We start from the raw sequence: 22,422 nt of genomic DNA, 5'->3' as shown, positions 1-22,422 counted from the left end.
ACCTTTGTACTAGCTCCTAGTATAAAGCTAGCTCCTGCTAGCCTAATACAAAGCTCTTTGTACTAATGAGGTTTAAGAGGAGTCATTAACCACCTTGAGGAATCATGACATTTGTGGTAGTAAGTTTACCACTTCGGACGGTTTTTGTTAATGCCTTTTGCAAGGAGATGACAGTGTTGCTGGGAGGTTCCTCATCTGCATAGCTTTCAGGGCCACAGCCAAAAGAGTCAGGCAGCTATGCTTTGGGGAATACCTGTCCTCTTCTGCTGGGACTGTAAGCCAAGGAGATTGTGTTCTTTATCACCACACTTTCAGTGAGGCTTCAATATCTGCAAGCCCAAGGTGGCCGAAGGAACCCCTCTGAGCACTTAATGTAGTACTTACTAGTTTTGCATTCTCAGTGAAAGAAAAGGTGAAGGCACTGAATGCTCTTTTGCTGAAAATACATGTTTGTTTGGGGGTTTTTCACATGATATACCTTCAGTTTTGTCATGTGTTCAAGAACAGATGTCTATACAACTTTCTTTTCTGGACTTGAATGGAGACAGCCCAAATGTACCATTTGAACCCCATCTTCATTTTTATTTCTATGTGCTCTGTCACATTTCCTACCAGGTAAGATTTGAGAGAGATATCAGAGGTGGACACGTAGTCTAGTTGGAGTCCTCTTAGCAGCTGCCCTAGCCCTACACTCCAAAGCATAGAGTTAAAAGATATTCTATTGTTTTGTCACAAACATGAGTTTTAAGATCCTGACTAGACTTCACCCTCCAAAGAGGGTGTTTCCCCTCCCCTCCCTTCCCACCCTCCAAAGACCCAGTTTCTCTGAAGAACTTCAATCAGATCCTTAAAACGAGCAAGCCGTTTGAACTTGCTCCTACTTGTCAGCTGCTTTATTTATATGTGAAAAGAGTTCCAGATCTGTATGAGCATTTCCCAGCTTTTCACACAGAAGGGGGCATTTCCTAGAATGTATCAAAAGCTTTTACCAAAGCAAATGCTCATTTTCTTTTGCAAAGCTCATATTGCTTCAGCCACATCTTGCATGGCATAGCAATGCTCATGTCTTTTAAGACAGACATATTTGTTATATACTTAGTGTTGGAGAGAAAAAGAGGCCTTCCTTAGTACAGGAAGGACATGGACCTGCTGGAATGGGTCCAGAGGAGGGCCACAAAGATGATCAGAGGACTGGAGCACCTCTTCTACAAAGACAGGCTGAGAGAGTTGGGGTTGTTCAGCTTGGAGAAGAGAAGGCTCCAGGGAGACCTTAGAGCAGCCCTCCAATACCTAAAGGGGGCCTACAGGAGAGATGGGGAGGAACTCAAAGGTCTCTTCCAGCCATGAAGATTCTGTGATACTCTGTGACACTTCATGAGGGAGTGGAGCGACAGGATGAAGGGTAATGGTTTTAAACTGAAAGAGGGGAGATTTAGATAAGATGTTGGGAAGAATTTTTTCCCTTTGAGGGTGGTGAGACACTGGAACAGGTTGTCCAGAGAAGTTATTGATGTCCCATGCCTGGAAGTGTTCAAGGCCAGGCTGGATGGGGCTTTGAGCAACCTGCTCTAGTGGGAGGTGTCCCTGCCCATGGCGGGGGCTTGGAACTCTGTGATCTTTAAGGTTCCTTCCAACCCAAACCATTCTGTGATTCTGTGATACCAGGTGTGGCTTCACCCCTTTTATTCATGTCCGTGCGGCAGGCAGGAGGAGAGGAACCTGAGACCTCCCACGCTGGGGAACTGCTATTGTAAAAATACTCCAACAGTACTGGGGGAAGAGTACCAGCAGGGTGAATGAATAAGGACATCTTGAAGAAAACCAATTGTTTGAGAACAGCTGTAAGTTTTCGGTATTACTGGTCTTACTCCCTTGCAGCACCTTGTTACCATCGTCTCTGGTGGTCCCACAGCACAGGTGGCAGAAGAAGTAGGAAAGATGCTCTCTAAATTACTTCAATGCATGGTCCTAGGCCAACTGAAACCACCACTGCTACTTTTGGTGGTTCCAGGTAAGCAGAGTAGAGGCTCCTCATTGATAGGAGTGTGCATGACCTGTGAGTGTGTGCTGACAGTGAGGAGAAGCAGTGACATCAGCTGCCACAGCTAGAAATTGTCACTGACTGTCTATCTGTTCTTGTCAGGAAGCTGAGCTTATCTTAACTTTTAAAGGTTTTTATTTTATTAGTTTCTTCAGCATTTGAGAAATATTAAAATAAGGAGAAAAAACTCGCTTTTCTCAAGCCCGTATCTAACTGGACCAACACTCTGAGGATTATTAGAGTAAAACTGGTATTTGGATGTAAAGTTATATGTTTGAGAATGTTGATGTGATTTGTAAAAAAAGTCTAAATTCGAAAATAACAGAGTTGCTAACAGAAAATGAGGATGGAGAAAGATTTTTTGATTTAGATCTTCACTTTGTTTCCACTTAGAAGAGAATAGATATCTGCATTATGTGATGCTGTAATATGTATTTGAGTTATATTTTACAGACAAATATAAAAAAAGACTTTCTGACTTGAAGTTTTTATAATCACAGGTAGATGAAACGCATGTCAAAATAAAAAAGCAGACAATAGCAGAATAAAATGAGCTTGTACTGGTGTGATGTTAATGACAGAGATATTTTATACCTTCTAGGTATTCATGAGTGGTCTATCTGTGGTTTTATCAGGTTATCATTTGCTTACTCCAATAGGAACAAATTCTTAAAATAATATTTTAAAATAGTTTATTTAAAAAAGAACAGAACTGCTATAGCATACAGAATTAAGTAGAACTTCTGTTAAAAATGATTTTTCTTACTCTGTTTTTCTGTAGTTGCATAGTGTCTTTTGTAATTAGAAGCTCAATTTTGACAATTTAAGTGATATGAAATAGAGGGGGTTTTGCATTTTCCTTCCCATGAGAAAGTAATCGTTAATTTAATGTTTCTGTGCTGCTATTCAGATATGACCCTTCCATGTTTGCAGGTAGGCAGAGGTCAACATGTGAGGAAGGAAGGAACTGCAAAGGTAACAAGTGCAACTATGTTTGTTTGACTTCGGCTGCAGCCTCAATGCCAGAGAGATAAGGCTGCAATAAATAACATTTATTCTGACATCTGGCATAGCTTTTACCAGTAATTATCAGGCACTCTTTAATTTTCCTTTTCCATCACAACCTCATGGTGCAATTACCGAGTGCTGTTGGCAGGTGAAGGCATATTAATAAGGTAGAAGACAAAAGAAGAGACACGGGGGCCAGGAATAAAAGTAGGGAAGGAAACTGACACATGACGGAAGGGCACGACAGCAGGAACCCAGGGCTTGCATCCTGGATACTCAACTGGTGTTGAGCCGATTCCAGCAGGATGTGTTTAAGCCATTTGGTCTCTTTGCTGGCCTGATTTCTTTGTGCCCAAAGGGATCCCAGATACACCGTGTGAAGGCACAATGGGAAAGATGGTGCTTCCCCAGCCAATCTGCTGTCCTCATTTATTGATCTCCCGCGTAGGAAGAGGTGGCCATCTCACACCATCAGAATTACCCGTTAAATTACTTTTTGGTGACTTCAGCTGTGAACACTTATTCCTGCTTCTTAACTGTTTATCTTGTCTCCATGTCTGACTTCAGCAGAAGTTCTGAAGAACCCTGTATCGCTGCTTTTTAAACTGACACAGTGTAGTTTTCATATTAAAGTCTCTTGCTTCAACTTATTTTTTTGTGTTTATAAATAATTTATATACAACAAAAGTAGAGACTCTTTACAATACACGCCATAAAGATAAGTCCTCCTTTAGGAAAAGGAATAAAGAGATTAATACACCTTGCAAAGATGGATGATTTGACATGTGAGAGACACATACATAGCATTGTTGCTGAGAACCTAAGAGTTGGTTAACTTTTCATCCCTTACATTTGACAATGTCATCTATGTGAATTGTCCAGTAAGACCTTCATGCTCCATATACTACAAAATGCAGTTTCACCTCCAGAGAGCTATAAACGAAGCACCTATAATAGTCAAACATGCACAGAAATTGTCCATTTTATCTCCGAGTTGGATTCCTTTGCTTGTGTGACTTGGCTAACAAACCACTGCTGTAATTGGAGCTCAGGTAGTGGTCTTGCAATTTTCAGATGTTCTGGTTGTGGTCAGTTTGAACTGTAAGCTATTTTTGGTTAGTCCTTTCTTAGACACCCAGTTAAAGTGTAAATTGAGTCTTTGCTTGAGTTGTTGACATCCAGGCATACGTATCTGTGGTATGGAACTGGAACATTCACAGTGGTGCATATTTCCTGGAAAAAATAATGAGATCAGTCAAAATGATACAGCTAGGAAATTATAATGCTGATATTTCCTGCTGCCCTGTGACAACTCTTTTTCAGTCCAACGTCACTCCTTGATTTCCTGACATCCTGAGAAACAGAATCTTACTTAAGCTGCTGGACAGGGAGCATTAAGAGTTTTTTTACTGCGGACCCTGGACTTTTAAGGTTGCTTCACTGCAGGATGCTACAGCCTTTATTTTTCAGGTAGCTTTCCATTGGAAGATTTTGCAAGTACCATCATTTGTGTTTCTCCTACGTCACGTGAGCTTTCTTCATGATGTGACCTGACAGCGCTTGAAATCGATGCACTCACTTGGCGTCTCAGTATTTTCATTACAGTTCTCTTGTATCCTTTGCACGCAAAGAAATAGATGAAGGGGTCTAGGCAGCAGTTAAAATTCATCAGAAACACAGTATAGTGGAGCGACTTCTGGAAAATTTTAGTTTCAGTGCATGAGGGTTCATTCTGAAGCTTCTTAATCATGTGTTGTATAATTGCAACATGATAAGGGGTAAAGCAGATGATGAAGACTATAATTACAAATATGATTGTATTGATGGCTTTTCTGTTTATCCCTGATTTTTCAGTCAGTGGATTTTCCTTAGCCGTTTGAAAAAGTTTGCAGCTAATTTGAGAGTAACAAAACAGTATAATCCCCAGGGGAATAAGGTACCCTACTAAACAGGCAGCAAGAAGTATAAATGGTAGATGTGCTATTTTTTCAAAGTTCGGATACTCCATGCACGTAGTCCGTCCTTTCTCTTCCTGTGACATGGGCTGTATGAGTAAGGGGAAAGTTTGACTAAATACAAGAAACCAGATGAAGACGCAAATGCCCTTGGCGTATTTAATCCTTCTGATCTTGTATCGGAAGGGGTGGACGACGGCGAAGAACCTGTCGATGCTCAAGCACGTCATGAAGTTGACACCCGCGTAGGTGTTGATGTAGAACAAGAGGGCGGTTATCCGACACAAGGCTTCTCCAAAGGGCCAGTGAAATCCCAGGGCGTAGTAGGCTATCCTGGTAGGCAAGGCGATGCAGAACAGGAGGTCGGAGAAGACGAGATTCGTTGAGTAGAGGGTGGTGGAGTTGATCTTCTTTCTGTTTTTAAAGATGACGGTGAGGGCAATGGTGTTTCCCAGCACCCCAAGAATTAAGATGGAGCTGTAGAAGACAGACAGTAGTATCCGCGCTGTGTCTTTGTGCTCGTATAAGTCACAGGTGGAGCTGTTTGTCTCAGAAGCTGTGAAAGTGTCCATTTCTGTAAGCACTGTTGTTGCAGGAAGCTCAGTAGCCCTAATATGGAAAAAAAAAGAACATTTTGTAATAAGCGTAGATAACATTTTCTGCATAACATCAGCCAAGCGCTGTTGCAAAAAACAAGTTTGTAAAAATACTGAAATGAAACTTCATTATGGTGAAATGCTTTTCAAGGCTCCTTCTGAAAACAAACAAACAAAAATATGGCTCTTTGTAGCTTTTTTTTACTTTGATCCCAATTCCTTCTCTCCTGAAAAAAATTACACAGGGAGCAAAATAATAAACTGAGGATCTAACGTGTTTGGAAAGTGAAGTTTATAGATGGTCAGGAGATGGGAGACTGTTTAAAGCAACATGAGAGGAAAAAGACGTCTGAAGAAACCACATGATCAAGGATCATACGAAGTCCCCAAGGGTCAAACAAGCAGACAAAATCTTTTAAATGTGTTTCGGTTAATTTTTAGGGATTTTTTGTTTCTAACAATTCACTTTGTGATGATATAACTTATTTAGAGAAAGTAATTTTTTTCAGCATTCTTATCGTATTGACATAATAATAATTCAGCTTGTTTAATACTGGTTTTTAGAATTGGCTTTTGACACCTAATTCAAATATTGTTACATTTGTAAGACTTTAGTCTTAAGAGGGATAACCCAGCTGAAATATTTTACATGTTGTCAGTTCAGTAGATTTTAGAAATTGTTTAGCCTGCACAGTTAGAAGTAGCATGGAAGGAGCTGCAAAGTGGCAATGATTTGGGAAACTTAAACATATAAAAAATGATCCAGGAGAACTTCAGAAATGGAAAAGACCTCATCCAGTTGATACTGTTTCCAGTGCAAAGCATTTCTTTGGTGTGTTGTTACCTGCCAGTTGGATAGTGTAAGTGTCAGAAGGGATGGGGCATCTGACGTTACTCCTTGAGCAGCTGTTCTGGATTAAAACAGCAGTCAAACCAAGATTGCTTCTGCTTTAATGCAAAATACTATCTGGAGAGAAAAGCTGTTTTAACCTGAGTTTTAAGTCCATCTGGTACCAGTTATTAAAATGTCTAAGCTACTTTTGAGGATCTGCCTTTCAACACAACATTTACAAAAAACTGTAGCCTGTTTTACATTTTAAAAGTCTTTCTGGAAAATAACCTCTCAGTTTTAAGGGTTTTAAGACATTTTAGAAAGTATTCATTATCCTTTTATTAACTTGTGAAAACAGTAAGAGGTTAGTCTCTTCTTCCATGTTTTGAGGAGATTGTCCTATAGTTTTTTTTCAATTTGTTCACAATTAGTGTACCTACAACACATACTGTATTTTAAGCCAGTCTTATCAGACTTCTGGCTCGGTTACCAGGGGTGCACAAGGTTCTCTGTAAACAGTAATCCTGCGGATAGTGCATGATGTGTGTTAAAATACATAAATTAGTTATATTACATATGTTTAAGGAAGAAATTTAGCGTACAGATGGTATATTAAGTCTGTATTTGTTGTGTTGCACAGACAGTAGGAAAGACAGGTGACTGATAGACGTACAATGTTCTGATTCTTTGACACCCATGAAGTATGTACCCTGTGTCAAGAGGTGGGAATACTACCTTCAGGGTTGGATGTCAAGTCTGAAGTGGGACTTCTGTGGCTTGAATAAGAGAATTAAACTGGTAAATAGCAACTCCAGCTGTAGTGCAGATTTAAGAATGTCTGGGATTTTATATTAGTTAATTCCACATCATTAATGGTATCTTGGTGTAGGTGTGTTTGATGATTGATTAATACAGTAATTACTACCCTGAGGATAGTTCTGCTATACTTTCCTCCTGTTTTGTCCTTTCTCTTATAGAAGCATCTAGGATGGCTCTTGTTTTATGCAAGTGTAACAGACTGCTTTTTGCAGAAAATGGCGTGGGTTTGTGTAGGCACATGGATAAGAATCAGTGAGGTATTTTGTTTTGTTTCTAATCTAACATTTATGATAAACAGCTCTACTGCAGTAACTAGCTACAGCATATTAGCTGCCTAATTTTATTTTCAGTATAAAGTTGTAATAGTTTTGGTTTGCAAATAATGTGCGTAGTTGTCATGTCCATTCGTTTGTCTTCCTATAAATGTTTGCAAAGTATAGAGTATCTATTATACAACCACGTTTTAACTATGGTTTAGGAAAAATTCTGTCATTTCAGTGATTTATTTTTTTTTAAAAGATCAAGAGTAGAATTTCATAAAACTCACGTTAACTAATTTTGTGCTATGAAGTAGGATCTTTAATGTAACAAATGCATCTACAACTAGTTGTTGCTCAAACTAGGATGCTCACCCTGGTGTTACCAAAGGCAGACTTCTGCTTTGTTTCTAACCACATGCTAACTAAAATGAGTTAATTACTGAGCTTCTTACTGTGTGAGAAAATAGTTGGTCACCAAGCTGATAGTGATAAGGATGGGATAACAAGATGTCGTTCATCACTTCAAGGTTCTCTCATATATCAAAATATGTACCCCTGTACCAATTAGGACAGAGCAGTGGCTGCTTCAAGGAACATCCTTTTCATTCTCAAGAAGCTGGCAAACGTACTGTAAACTTTTACTGTCCTGACATGACTCAACACGTTAAAAGGATAATGTGAGGAAAGGTACAAACTTTTACTGTCCTGAGATGACTCAATACGTTAAAAGGATAATGTGAGGAAAGGTATCTGTACCCAAGCAACCATAGAGGAACTCACGCCTGTGCAGAAGTGTTTTGCAGACACTGCAAAATTTAATATGCGTGTGCAAAAGGACTGTTGGGTCATCCTAATGAATATGTAAGCCTAGGTGGAGTTATATATTAGGTAGGTGGAATAATGAGAATCTTTTGTGTATAAATAATGGGTGAATGTCCCCGCTAAGGTGTGCTAGATTTGTGGATTTCCACCCAGCACCTGATGTCGAATAAAGTAACATTTCTCGAAACTGCTTCTGGTTTTGAGAGCTTTTGTTTCAGGTGACACTCGCATAAAACCATGGCTATATTGAGCAGGAGGTTCTAGCTGTCTATGCATGGTGCTAGCATGGATATACATGGGGAGGAGTTCCATGGCAGGACAAACTTGCCACAAACAGATGAGAAAAAAATTGGAGGACCACAGCTCATGAGCCTTCCAGGGCAGTGTGTATTTAAGCTAAGCTGTGCTCCTTGACAGAGGATGTCAGCAGGCTCTTCTGCTGGCTGTGGGAGTTAGCCCTGAGTGGGAAAAATGTTCTTTCTGATCCTCTGTTATCCCCCAAACATTTTGACAGTGAACACAGGGAGTGTGTTTTATAATACTCTAGATGTGTTATCCCCCAAACATTTTGACAGTGAACATAGGGAGTACATTTTATAATACTCTAGATGAGTATTAGTATTTTCTCTGCATGTAGGTATGTATGGGCATTTTTGAGTGGTCACCATAGTGTCTAGGTGCTAGATTACCTCAGTATATTTAATTATTTAAAAGAAAACCCTCATGATACTGTATCTGGTTTGGGGCCCAAACACATGATAAAGTTGCTACCATCTGACAGCTTAACAAAACACATGATAAAGTTGCTACCATCTGACAACGCGCATCACCTAAGCTATGGTACCTTCTGAGCTCTTACTGTTGTTGGATGAACTACATTCACCTCAGCAGGTATTTCACTTTTTCCGCTCAATGTTGAACAGGGCTACATTTTAAAAAATACTTTATTCTTAACAGGTGTCTAGCCTATTAAGTAAAACAAAGTAAAACAAGCCTTTTTTTTTTTTAACCCTATTCCTTGTGTCAGGTAGCTGTTTATTTCATGGAACCAGTCCTTAGTGATCAGCTTATATTTTCAGAGCATGTGCCAACCTCTACAGCATGTAGCTGAAAAAACAAGAGCAGGCCCGTTTTTGTGTACTTTTCCCATGTTCTGCATTCTTGGGGCAAAACCAGAGAATGTTACCTCCTTACTGCTGCAAACCTCAAACTAGCTGGACTTGATTCTTACTGATTTTAACGAGCTGTGTGACTGAATATGGTAATTTAATAAGGCCATTTAATGTCATGAATCCAAATGCACTAATGAAGCTATCCTTTAGAATCAGTACCAGAATATTTGCTCTTCTAGGTTGTTGGATTGAGTACCCCTCCCCAGTGGCTTTCTGAGTTTGACAAAGTAAAACAAGCCTTTTTTTTTTTTTTTTAACCCTGTTCCTTGTGTCAGGTAGCTGTTTATTTCATGGAACCAGTCCTTAGTGATCAGCTTATATTTTCAGAGCATGTGCCAACCTCTACAGCATGTAGCTGAAAAAACAAGAGCAGGCCCGTTTTTGTGTACTTTTCCCATGTTCTGCATTCTTGGGGCAAAACCAGAGAATGTTACCTCCTTACTGCTGCAAACCTCAAACTAGCTGGACTTGATTCTTACTGATTTTAACGAGCTGTGTGACTGAATATGGTAATTTAATAAGGCCATTTAATGTCATGAATCCAAATGCACTAATGAAGCTATCCTTTAGAATCAGTACCAGAATATTTGCTCTTCTAGGTTGTTGGATTGAGTACCCCTCCCCAGTGGCTTTCTGAGTTTATTAACAGTATTTTGAAGTATATCTTTGGAAAAAAAAAAAAACCAACTTCATCAATTGAATAATTTTAGAAAACATTGCCACAATTTTTTGGTACATGCAAAATTTTAAGGCTTAAAGTATTTAAAATTCCTGTCTTTATATTTGTATTGTAAAGAAAGTTCGACAGGTTTTTACTTTTGCCTGGGTTTGCAAACTCACAGCGCTCAAGAACACAGACCTATGAAGTTGTAGTGCAAAGAGACCACTTACTCATTTAATGTGGCCACCTGTAAAATGCGGGTGATGTCATTATTTTTAGTTATCTGTGTATAAATTCCACTAACTTTTCATTTAAAGCGTATTTTCCAAAATGATGTTTTCATCTTGATTTGGAGAGCTTAAGAGAAAGCGAATTAGCTATTTGTACTGTATTTATTGGTCAGTCACCCCCCCTGTTAAAAAATGTGGGTGTCTCTTATTTAAATTTCTCTAAAATTAATCTGCAGTTTTTGTTGAGCCTTTCCTCTTTATACAATCCCATGGTTTTGACAACTGAATGTGAACTTCTCAAATGTGTCACCACAAGGCAAAATAGTCCCGTGACGTCTGTTCTAACCCCAGCTTAGTCCCACACAGGAGATGGGTTTCCAGATGCCTTTTGGTATCAGTGTACGCAGAAGCATACTCACCACTCATCCCTGCTTTTTCTGCTCTGTTGATTAGGTATTCAAGGTCATAGAATCATAGATCAGTTTGGGTTGAAAAGGACCTTAAAGATCATTGAGTTCCAAGCCCCTGCTGTGGCCAGGGACACCTCCCACCAGACGAGGTTGCTCAAAGCCTCATCCAGCCTGGCCTTGAACACCTCCAAGGATGGGGCATCCACAACTTCTCTGGGCAACCTGTTCCAGTGTCTCACCACCCTCACAGTAAAGAATTTCTTCCTAACATCTAATCTAAATCTCCCCTCTTTTAATTTAAAGCCATTACCCCTCATCCTATCACTCCACTCCCTGATAAAGAGTCCCTCGCATCTCTCCTGTAGGCCCTCTTCAGGTATTGGAAAGCTGCTGTAAGGTCTCCCCAGAGCCTTCTCTTCTCCAGGCTGAAGAACCCCAGCTCTCTCAGCCTGTCTCCATAGGAGAGGTGCTCCAGCCCTCTGATCATCTTTCTGGCTCTCCTCTGGACCCTCTTCAACAGGTCCATGTCCTTCCAGTGCTTGAGGACTCCAAAGCTGGACGCAGTACTCCAGTTGTGTAGCATTGCTCCGGGAGTTTGTGATGTTAGTTCATCGTGATCCCGCAGTACTTTTCAGATTCACTGTGGCCTAGGGTATCTCCAGTCTAGGGGCATGGCCAATGCTCTCTGCTTCTCCTTGGGTGGACCTTACACCTGGGAGTGTTTAAAATTAGTTTTACTATTATGCCCAGGCTTCCAGCCAGTGTACAGTGTAGGTTGTTCTCTCTCACTTGTTATTTCAAATCTTAGCATTGTATTTGCTTTCTGACCAGCAGTGGAAAAAAGGTTTTCTTTCACCAGTTACTTTATAAGATTTGTTAGTTAGCCAGCTTTTAATCTGTTCTGTGTGCTTTCTTGACGTTTGATAGCAATAGTGTCCACTGTATAGGAAGATTGCTTTGAGAGACTGTTTTTCTGTGAAAATGTTTGGCATTATTCATTTGTTTTACATTTATACTGCAATATGCAAGAACTCGGCTCAGAGTAGAGTCCCGCAGCAAAAGGTGTTTGATGAACAGAATGGTGGCTCCAGTCTGGAAGTACTACATAATCCAAAGCCCTGGTTCGTAGACATGTTCACGAATCATGAGCTTTATATATAGTATCATAATGTTGCATACATTTAACTATTAACAAGCATAGACTTAGCTATGAGCCAGCAGTTGCAGTATTGCAAGTTCAGATGACAAGGGTTTGGATTATTGGCAAGCAGTGATACAAAGCCCCCTGTATGCTAAATGAAGTTTTTTTCTTGTTCTCATCTCCTCCTGCTTTTGCTGAAGGAGCACCATCTGTCTTTTCAGCAGAACAGGGAACATGTAAAAGGCTTTAACTGTGTATTGTAGTCAAATGTGTGATTTGTCTGTCTCTCTTCATAATTTTTATTCTTTGGAGATGAATACCTGGTCCATCTGCTTGGTAGCTAATTGAAGAGGGATACCAATTAAATTCTTGGGGTGGCACAGCAGATCATTACGAAGATCTCTACTGGCTCTATGCATAGTATGGTTTAGTCACTTTGAGATGGAGGAACAATATTTCTTTAACACACAGTATCAGGCAATAATGTTCATGTAACCATAGAGTATAAATGAGTTAAAAGGATTAGTCAGGAAAGAGACTTCTCTTTCCCTTCAACTCCTGACCTGAGGATTTACTGAGTTTGCAGTCCTCTACAGGTGTAAGCTGTGCAGGTCTTCTAGAATTTAAAACCAGTAGAAGATGGGAAATACGCAGTGCTCTCAGTTTGTAGGCTTTTTTTTTTCCCTTAATCTCTAAAATTAATTGTTTTCTTTTGACCTTGACCAGTCATATTTACTGTTTGAATTTCTAATTTACCATACAAGTGATTTTCATTGTAGAGTGTTTTCTCTGAGGAAAAAGGCTCAATTCAATTAAGTTATATTTATTTAAAAGTGTGCATGCTAATAGAATGCTTTGTTAATATAGAAAGAACATATACCTAAGGTACATATATCTAGGTGTATGTATGGGCAGCTTGGGAACTGTGGTTTAATAAAAGCTGAGGCAAGACACAGGCATGTCCTAAAGCTTCCTGTTTCTTTCTAATACTTTAACACTCACACGCTTCTAGTGCACTATGTAAAGTTACCTTTTTTCAAAAGCTGTTGAGTTTTGTGTCCTAAATGTCCATGAGTAGCCCTAATGACCTGAAGACTGAATCCTCAGGTCGCAACCCACAGCTGATTTTGGTGAGATAGTTTCCAGGCTAGTGCTTCCTTGGTATAGACCATAGTTGTTGGGGTGGTAAAGCCAAATTTGTAAGCCACGCATCAGAGAATCCCAAGTATGCATTTCATCAATGAAATGGTCTTAATGATGGCTATGAAGAATTATAATATTCTTTAAGTGCGTAACAGAATTTGCAGATGCACACACTGTGGTGTGTTTATGGTCCTGGTTGTCTCTTTTACTATAGATTTTGCAAAGTTGTAAGACAGTTATATTTGGTGCTCAAAAATAATAGAAGCTACAGTAAGCGAAATGGAAATAAAGAAGTTGAGTTGCAATGCTGCATAAGTAGCTAAAGAAAAAGTGGAAGTTATTTGAAGTGTGGATTCTAGCTCTTATCTGTTGATTCTCTCTTATCTCTTGATTCTCTCAAATGTGATCAAATGTTCTCTGTATGAGAACTGTCAAACAGAAATAATCTCTGCCAAAAATGGATGTTAGTGTGAAGAGCTGTGCTGATGCTGAGAGGATTAACCTTCCTTCAGTTTACTTGCCTAAGTGTACTAAATGTAAAAAGGAGAGCGCCTAAAATATAGCAAATAAACAAAATAAAAGCCTAAGCCACTTACAGTTACATTGCTGCAAGTAGAAGAACAGCTTGTATTTTAGTACTAGAAAACATACACACATCTCATTTGATTTTTTTTCTTTCTGAGTGATATGGAACCTGTACAGGTGCAGTCTTTAATTTTAGGAATTACAACTTCAGAACTCTAGCTTAAATTTATTGTTCATTATTCATTATATGTATACATAGTCCTCAATCTTTTGAAAGGATTGAGATTCCCAATCTCAGATTGGGATCTCAAATCTCAGTCTTCCCGAACAGAAAGGAATGAGATTTTAGCTCTTAAAGACTAATTGCCAAATAAGTTTTCAGTTCCCTTGTCTCTGCAGGAGGAGCCATTGAAATGTTAGACAGAAACTTGCATTCTGTGCTCAAAGGCATGCGTGCCCTCTCTGGTTTTTAAGATAAGTGATAGTCAAGTTATTGTCTGTCGAACAGTTGTATCTTGATTTGCCAGTATATTAGGAAAAGTGGATCCCTTTTAATAGAGAAGACGTATAAAAATCCTCTCACTTATAATATTTCTTTAGGTTTGTGGTATAAAGATCAGTAATAAGGAGAAAGATGTTTGGTGGCTGCGATTCAGAAAAATAATTCCTTCTAAAAACTTGGAAACAAACGCGTGTCAGAAGGTAGAAGAGGAATTAACTCATAAAACTTTGAATTCTTAAAACATTCTGTCGCAATATTTAGATGTGGGAAGAGTGACTGAGGATTTCTTGTGCTTATAATAAAGGCTGTTTCATAGACAAGGAGCGCATGTGACAGAGCAAACTGCATTCACATTCATAGTACAGATTTCTTTTCTCTCTCCTGCTGTTGAAGCATTCTGTGAGGTTCAGTGAATGACTGAAGAGCTGCAGTGCTTCCCTTACTGCTTGTGCATTAGTTATTTCTACATTAGTATAACTTAGACAATGTTTTCAGCAATAGCAATTTAAGCTAAGGCAATTATCAAACGTTTCCCTGTGCTTGTCGAAAAGCTGTATTACAAGAAAGGATTTGAAATAACTTGTTGATGCTGTGGGTCAACAGATGCTTTAAATAAAAATTAACTGGCAGCATATTAATATGTGAATGTAAAACATCACACAGTTTCTTCCACGAGCCTTGTCTTTTCCATTCAAAGATGACTTATCCTTCCCAGCACATGAAAATATTCTGTATAATGCAAACAAGAAATAATCTTTCTAGAATTGTTTGCTGTTGTGCAGTGAAAAGAAAAGAAAAAAGTAATTACAAAAGTGAATTCTTTTCTGTACTTACATATCTGTAGCTTCTTGGATCCTCTGAGCAGTTAGGGGCATTAGCAGGATGGCTTGACTGCGAAAGTTTACCCTCGCACATTGTTTTCAAGAGTGATTACGTGAGTCTCTTGTGGGAGGGGTAGGTTTTTTTTCGAGTGCTTAAAAAAAAAAAAACAAAAAACCACCTTGTTTGTATGCTGGTCTTGATTTGCTGCCTACTGTTTTATGGGATGTGAAAGCATCTATTTTTAATCCTTTTACAATTAGTCTGCACCAAGAGAGTAATTAGAACCACCCCTCCCGCTCGCCGCCTTCCCCCTCGCCCCCCTGCTTCGCCTCGAAGTTACGCATTGCTGACTTTCATAGAAGGGACTTTACCCAGAGGTTCACTTGACTAATCGTTGACCAGCTAAAATCCCTGAGCGAAAAACTTTGTTTATATGCCATTTAAAAACAGCTTAAATTTAGTTTGTACCCAAGAGCTGTATGATAACTGCGTTGCTTTAAAACTGCTTCTTGGTGATCGGATCTGCCACGGCGCAAGAAAACCTCAGAACTGAGATATACGGAGATGCTGTGTAAAAACAGGCAACTTGGCAGCCCGGGTACATTCCCAGCGCTGTTTTAGTATCGTAATGATGAGGCTTTACAGAAATGGCCTTTGAAAATATATGAGGGAGTTGAAGAACTCTGGTGGCTTGAGAGATTAATGAGGGTGCGTGCCTTTGTAAGCTGTTCATTGCATTTTGAGCAAGGGTAATAATAATATTAATAATAATGATGATACAACACATGTAAAATAAGAGCATTAAAGATAAAAAGCTTTTAAAATAAAAATCTAATTCCCCTAAAATGATATTGATAAGAATGGGGGCCTAGGGATTAGGAAAGGAATGGGATGTCAACTTGTGAGGTAACTCATTGTTACCTGGAATAAACTTGTTTCTGGGTAAAGAACATTGATGTAAGAGTTAAATTGCGTGTTTGTTAAGAGGAGATCAGAGATAGATGGAAAATCCTGTCGTTTGCTGTTAGAGGCTGTGGCTGAGAGTTACCTGGGATTTTCCCCAAAAGCTCATAATGATCACTCATGACTGCAAAGGGCTATTTATCTTTACAGCGGCCTCATTTGGTGGCCTGATTTTAAAGAACTAGCAAGTAGGCACGATGATGCTATTTTTGGTGGGTTCAGCCCATGCAGAGGGTGGAATGCCTCATTGAAAATGCCTCTTAGGGCTGTGTTCACGGCATAAGCTGACGTTTGCAGGCGGTTGCAGTTGTGGAGGTGTGCAGAGATACAATCTCAGCTAACGCGTCCATCGCATCAGAGAGCCTAAAGTAAATGCATATCTAACGACAAAGATAAACTTTACTAAATGTACCTTGTCTTATGGGAAATGATTTTGCCATAGCAGAATGAAGCAGAGCCTTGTGAGCTACTTTTTGTGCCAACTTGGAGCATTTTCTTGGTGCTATAGGCTGATTTTTGTGGTGCTGGACTCCCAGTACACACATGGCTGGGTTCCCCTTAGATGCCAGGGAGCTGAAGGGCCCAGTCCCTCAGTTTTTGTGGGGCTTTGATCTTCTAAACACCAGATTCAGAAAGTCTTTGAGAGAACTTACAGGTCTTACTCTGTTTTTTTTTTTTCCTTTCTCGTTTTTGAATTATTTTTTAGTTACTCGGCTTCGTCACAGGGCAGAATCTCTTTATGTGAAGTAACGAGAATTAAAAACTGTTTAAAGGGAAATTGCAGAGGGAACTTGCTTCATACGCACACAAAGTCATATCGCAACGCGGTTCCCTGTCCAGCAGCAAAAAATATGTAGTAGAAATGGGAAATTTTGAGATACACAGGCATGTGGTAGTCTTCGCTCAAGGGTTGACAGTAGTACCACAGCTTCATATGAAAGGAAATGCTTATTTCAAAATAGTCCTACCACTGTAAAATAATGCCAATATGCGTTACCTGCTCTGATCTGATAAAATACTGCCTTCCTTTGGTTAAGATACATTACTAGATTGTACCCTTTGAGTAACACTGATGTATTTAGCTACTAATTCAGCCTAGCATGATGTGAAGTTAATTACCTGAGCTAAATTATACTATTTATCCTTCTAGCGATTTGTTTTCTCTTCTTAAACAGCTGCTGTTTCTCCAATATCTCCTTGACTGCCCTAGGATTTGAGCATTTAAACCAAGGAAGGGCGTGTATCGAAAAGTGTGATATATGTTTTGTTTTACAATTGGTGCACAAAAAGCTTACTGTTTTGCTTTTGGCATGCAGGGAGAGTAACATGTAAATTAATAGAACAACTTGTTACTTTCGGAGGTGGTGACATCAAAGCACTGCAGTTAATATTTTGACCGCTATACGTTATGGTGCCTGTGATGATTTATTTTGTCTGCTTACTTAGTCCCTACTCCACTTGAGCAGTTGGCAAATAGTACTGGGTTTAGCTTTACAATTCCATATCTAGAGAGCTACTCCCCAAGGTACAAAATGACTCCTGACTTCCACAGGGTGTTCATGAATCAGCCAGAAAATGGATGCAGACAGACTGTTTCTTAACTGCAAAATTGCCTTTCCTTCCAAAACTAACTGCTTTTGTTTTCTGGGAGACGGGTCAGGTATCTGGAACTAACCTGTAGCTGAATCCTGTCTGGGTTTTGTGGACAAACGATTTCTCACGTGACTTGAGATAGAGGAGCAGTAAATGATGAATCACCAGTGAGTCATGGTAACTCTGCAGAGGCCAAATAAAATACGTTAGGCTAATCTAGATGATAAAAAGAAATTAGACACTGAGATTTAGATGAATTTGGGACCCTAAAAATTTCAGTACAGCTGTTGAACTGTACCTCCTCTACAAAATACTCTGCCATCTAAATCTCTTCAAGGTTTCCTTGTGCCTTCATACGTGTTCTGCCTGCCTCCAGTGTCAGTGCCAGATTTAGCCAAGCCTGGGGTTCACTGGGAGCCTCTGCCTTTTAGAAAGGTGCAAGCTCCTCTCCCTTGCTGAGCTCCAACTCTGGTTTGGTTAATACGATCAGCCAGGAAAGCAAAGCCACCTGGTGAACTGTCACCATCGATCACTTACTGCAGACATCTGATGCAGAGCAGCAACTGGCTGTAGGTAAGCAGGGGCAACTAACTCCGTAACACCTAGTTGGCGTTAATAACTTATCAGTTAAGGATAAATAGTTGTCCCTGGGTTACTCTGCTCAATTGTGGCACAAGAGTTTGGCCAGCCATTCCTGTACCGCTCCCTTGGTTTCATCCGTATCTCCATGCTTGGCCTTCACATGAATGGCAGCACGCTAATCATATAATAAATAAAGGACAGGGGTCTTAATTTAAAGAAAATGTATCTATTTTCATAGTGCTATAAGCTGAATAGTTCTTTGATAGTCTGCAGTGATTCCTAGTCTGAGGGCACTTGTATTGTGAATGCCTAACTGAAGAAATTTTATGTTTTGCAGCAGGCTGGTAAAACTGCAATGGTCGTGTACTGTAAGTCAGCTTTGCACAACAAAGGTTTGGGGGAGATAGGATTAACTGATCTTTTTGGAAAAAGCTAAAGAATAATGATTATATATGCTAGCATCTTATTAACGATGACTAAATTCAAACTGAAATTGGAAGAAAGATTCTAGCCAGCAGAAAAGGAAAGTTCTGGAGTAGCTCGTCAATGGGAAGGGAAAGGAGCTTGAAGCAGTTTATGGAATAAATTGTTGGATGGTCTTAGCATTAAAAACTCAAGCTTTTTTTAGAAGTTTTAGGTGTCTGACTTCTGTCTGCATGAGGGGATTATGTTTGGTTGGTTGGTCGCTCTCATATTTTAATGAAATCAAAGTTGCAGTGATTTACTGAGATATCCATGGACAGGAAGAACCTTTCTTTTCCCCTCAAGATGCACAACTACAAGTTTTGTCTTGGGGCTTTTTTCTGGCTTATTTCCTGCATTCCTGTGAAATATTGACTCTTAGATACATGAGTGTTGGGTTAATAACCCCAGGCTTTTGCTGGTATTGAGTGGCAAACTGTTGGGGGCAATAGATGGTTCCTTTGACCTGAGGATCCCAGCTCTCCAGGCTGGTCATATTCCAGGGAGTTACCTAATTTTAAGGGATGTTATTGAGAATGTTTAACACTTTCAGAATAAAGGCTGGCACCTTAAGTGTAATACGGCAGTGTCTGGACAGCCTGTAGGAACGCAGAGCACTGAAGTAGCTTTGTAACTTTGAATTACAGGCACACTGTTTACATGCTCTGTATTATCTGCTGCTGCTTTTATAGCTGATATTTTTAGTCCCTAAAAAAAAAAAAAAAAAGCGGTTGTGAATTTGTCAGGTTAATGTTTTTCTGAAGAACTTAAATGAAGAAAAATACAGCACTGCAGTTAGTAAGTGTTGTGAGTCATTCTGAATAAAGTAAGAATGTTATTTCTGCAAGATTAATCCCACAGAACTTCCATTGACAACAGCAGATGTTTTTGCAGAAGTAACATTTAGCTTTCTACCCGTTTGTTAATACATTTTGAAACAGTTTTTTCTCTATTTTGTGCATATATTTACTAATGTTAAAATGTTTTATTTTAATCTGCATATAATATTTGCCCTTTAAACTTTAACTAGCAGGTTCCTCTTATGAGAAGTGCTTGCCCCTGATTCTTTCTTCTCTACCAGTAGCTTCTACACCTCTGGTTTGTTTTTTTCAAGCTTATTGTTTCTTCAAGTTTTTTTTTCTCTGTGCAAAACCAATCTCATCACTTCATACAATGTAAAATGTTTCCCTCTTGCCTGCTGTGTTTCTTTTTCACTGCAAATGTGGAAATTTAACATGCTGTCCAAAATGAGGATATAACTGTTAAAGAGCCTGCTATACAGTACCCCTTTGGAATAGGCATGCTGTCCATATGAAGTGTTCAAACTCTTTATTTTAATCTTTCGGGTTTTAGAGTTTTCTGTTTTGTTTGAAAATTTTATTTTCTAACCAACGTGGCTGAAATTAACTTCCTAAACATGAAGTGGGCATGAACTCTGTTTAGAGTCTGCATGCGTTTGTGTCTGTGGCCCTTCTTTGCACATAGACATCTCAAGTTTCTAATAGAAGTTAATCACAGCACTTGAAGGGATGTTCCTGATATTGTCATAGTATAATGAAGAAGGGGCCAGGACAGGGGAATAAAAGGGATGAGGGGAAAAGCAAAAATAAGAGGAAAAGAGGGAATTGTAGTAGTCCTCCAATAGAAGTATTTTTCCACTTGTAGATGTTGAATCTGACTGTACATTACCAAACAATTAATTAACATATTTAAAAGAGTTAAGAATGAGTCCTTTTATTTACGGTATATGGTTGGATGTTTGTACTTATCTAGTGAAATGCAGCAGCAGAAATCCCTCTAGTGATTATGAACTTTGGGAACAGGGCTTTGATTGACCACAAAATAATAGAGTAGCTTAGGTTTGACAGGACCTTTGGCAGTCATCTAGTTCAGCCTTGGTTCAAAGCATGTCCAGCAAGAGCAGCTTACTTAGAGCTGTGTGTCCAGGTTGTGTCTCTGACAATGAAGATTCTGGCTCTGGGCAACCTGGTACAGTACTGGACCATCATTACCCCAGACTGGACTTGCTCCAATATATCAATGCCTTTCTTGAAGCCAGGAGCCCAGAAATGGACACAATGATTCAGGTTCAGGCTCAAAAGTGCTGAGTGATCACTTCTCTTGACCTGGTGATTACACTCTTGATAATGCAGCCCTGTATGTGATTGGCATTTCCTGGGAGGGTGAACTGCTGATTAACATTCAGAGGGTTCTCTAGCTCCTTGCCTGCAAATCTGTTTTATAGCATTGCACAGGGTTATTCTGACCCACATGGAAGACTCCACAGTTGCTTTTCTTGAACTCTGTAAGGTTCCTGTCAGCCCGTTTCTCCAGCCCATCAAGGAATAGCTGAGTGCATCCCAGGTCTCCAAAGTATTGACCGCTCCCTCCAATTTGATGTCATTCACCAACTTGCTGAGGGTGCACTTTGCCCTGTCATCCAGGTTGTTAATAAAGACAAGAAGTAGTGTTGGCCCCAGTGTGGACCCCTGAGGGAAGCTACCAGTAACTGGCTGCTGCTTGGACTTCTGTATTATTGCTGGCCAGAACCCTGTGAGCCCTGGCAGTGCAGGCAGCTTCCCTCCAGTCTGCTGATCTAGCCAGTCCGAATCTCCTCGTATTTTCTCCAAGGACACAAGGGGAGATTGAACAACTTCTCTCTTGTCATTGAGTCAAAGGGCATCCTAAAGTCAGAGCATACAACATTTGCTGCCTTGCCCTTCCTTGCCCGCAGTGGCAGAGTCACCCTTGGTAAATCTGTAGGGGCTACTAGCAATCACCTTGTCCATTGTGTGGCTGGAAATGGCTTCTAGGAGATTCATTTTATAACTTTCCCAGGGATAGAGGTGAGGCTTGTAGCTACCAGAATCCTGTTCTTGCCCTCTTTGAAGATGGGTGTGACATTTGCATTTTTCCCGTCATCAGGAACCTGCCCTTATCACCACAATGTTTCAGTGATAGTAACACCAGCTGCATCCCATCTGGTCCCGTTGGCTCCGGTATGGCCAGTTGGGCTCAAGAGCTTCCGAACTGTCTTCCTTTACAGCAGGTGATCTCCAGTCCTGCAGGAGGCTCAGGGCCCTGGGAGGCCTGAGGGCAAAACTAACTGGTAAAAACTGAGGTAAAAAAGGCAAACAGTACTTTGGTTTTTTTCATGTCCTTTGCCACTTTTTCCACCAGGCAGTAGGTCCACATTTTCCTTTGTGACGTTTTGGCTGCCCCTTAATGCGTCAGTCATATTCTAGTATCGTTTCATAGGTAGCTTCTCTGAAAGACCTGCTATAGGTGAACAGCATCTCCATATAGATACTCTAAAAAAGGACATGGGTAATGCATAGAAAATTCTGATGGCAACAGAAAAGGTTGATTGAAATTTTCCAAGTAGAAGCATGGAATTATATAATGAAAGTTGACGGTGAAGGTTTTAAATTTATAGGAATCACTCTTCACACAGTGGTTTCACCTGTAGGAGTGAGTTTTACAAGATATTTTGAAGGGCACTAGTTTTGACATTAAAAAAAAAAGATACCTGCATGGATCTTTGTGTGATACCTATTTCTATTAGATGTAAACTCTGTCTAAAAATCCAAACCCCAATGTCTTTGGAGGTGTACTTCTGCGATGCCTACAAACTTACTGGTTTAGAAGAAAAGGTCCATCACTAGGTTTCCTCTAGATTGTCAGGTACCAAGCAGTGTCAAGACACTGGACTTGGAATTACACGGGTCACTACCCTGGGCTGGGGTGGTGTTTTCTATGGTCTCTGTTGACATTAATGGTGAATATTAACATTTAAAGAACCTTTTAACATTCTCTAATCTCTTTTTAAAATGCACTTGCAGTCATGGGAAATTCCTTTTTGTACTTTCCCATCTTGTGATTG

General features: G+C 39.8%; 2 protein-coding genes across 2 annotated transcripts in view; one reads left to right on the top strand and one right to left on the bottom strand.

Moving 5' to 3' along the window:
- Positions 1 to 22,422, top strand: part of UBAC2 (UBA domain containing 2) — a 114,635-nt gene that overhangs the window by 48,458 nt on the left and 43,755 nt on the right. The window lies entirely within an intron of this gene.
- On the bottom strand, positions 2,266 to 15,069 carry LOC106889300 (G-protein coupled receptor 183-like). The gene is made up of 2 exons (XM_014944194.1): positions 14,952 to 15,069; positions 2,266 to 5,613 (listed from the first exon to the last, which is right to left on the bottom strand). Exons 1-2 carry the CDS (start codon positions 14,990 to 14,992, stop codon positions 4,509 to 4,511), a joined length of 1,146 nt encoding a protein of 381 aa, XP_014799680.1. The 5' UTR covers positions 14,993 to 15,069; the 3' UTR covers positions 2,266 to 4,508.

The sequence above is a fragment of the Calidris pugnax genome, unplaced genomic scaffold (genome assembly GCF_001431845.1).
Source record: "Calidris pugnax isolate Ruff unplaced genomic scaffold, ASM143184v1 scaffold69, whole genome shotgun sequence".
Taxonomy (NCBI): domain Eukaryota; kingdom Metazoa; phylum Chordata; class Aves; order Charadriiformes; family Scolopacidae; genus Calidris; species Calidris pugnax.
This window is presented reverse-complemented; position numbering and strand designations above follow the sequence as displayed.

Bases quoted from the DNA above. Each gene is read 5' to 3' on its own strand.
- LOC106889300 (XM_014944194.1), bottom strand. From the start codon at position 14,992: ATGCCCCTAACTGCTCAGAGGATCCAAGAAGCTACAGATAT. The intron at 5,614-14,951 runs GTAAGTACAGAA...TTTCCATATTAG, and splicing joins ATCCAAGAAGCTACAGATAT to GGCTACTGAGCTTCCTGCAA.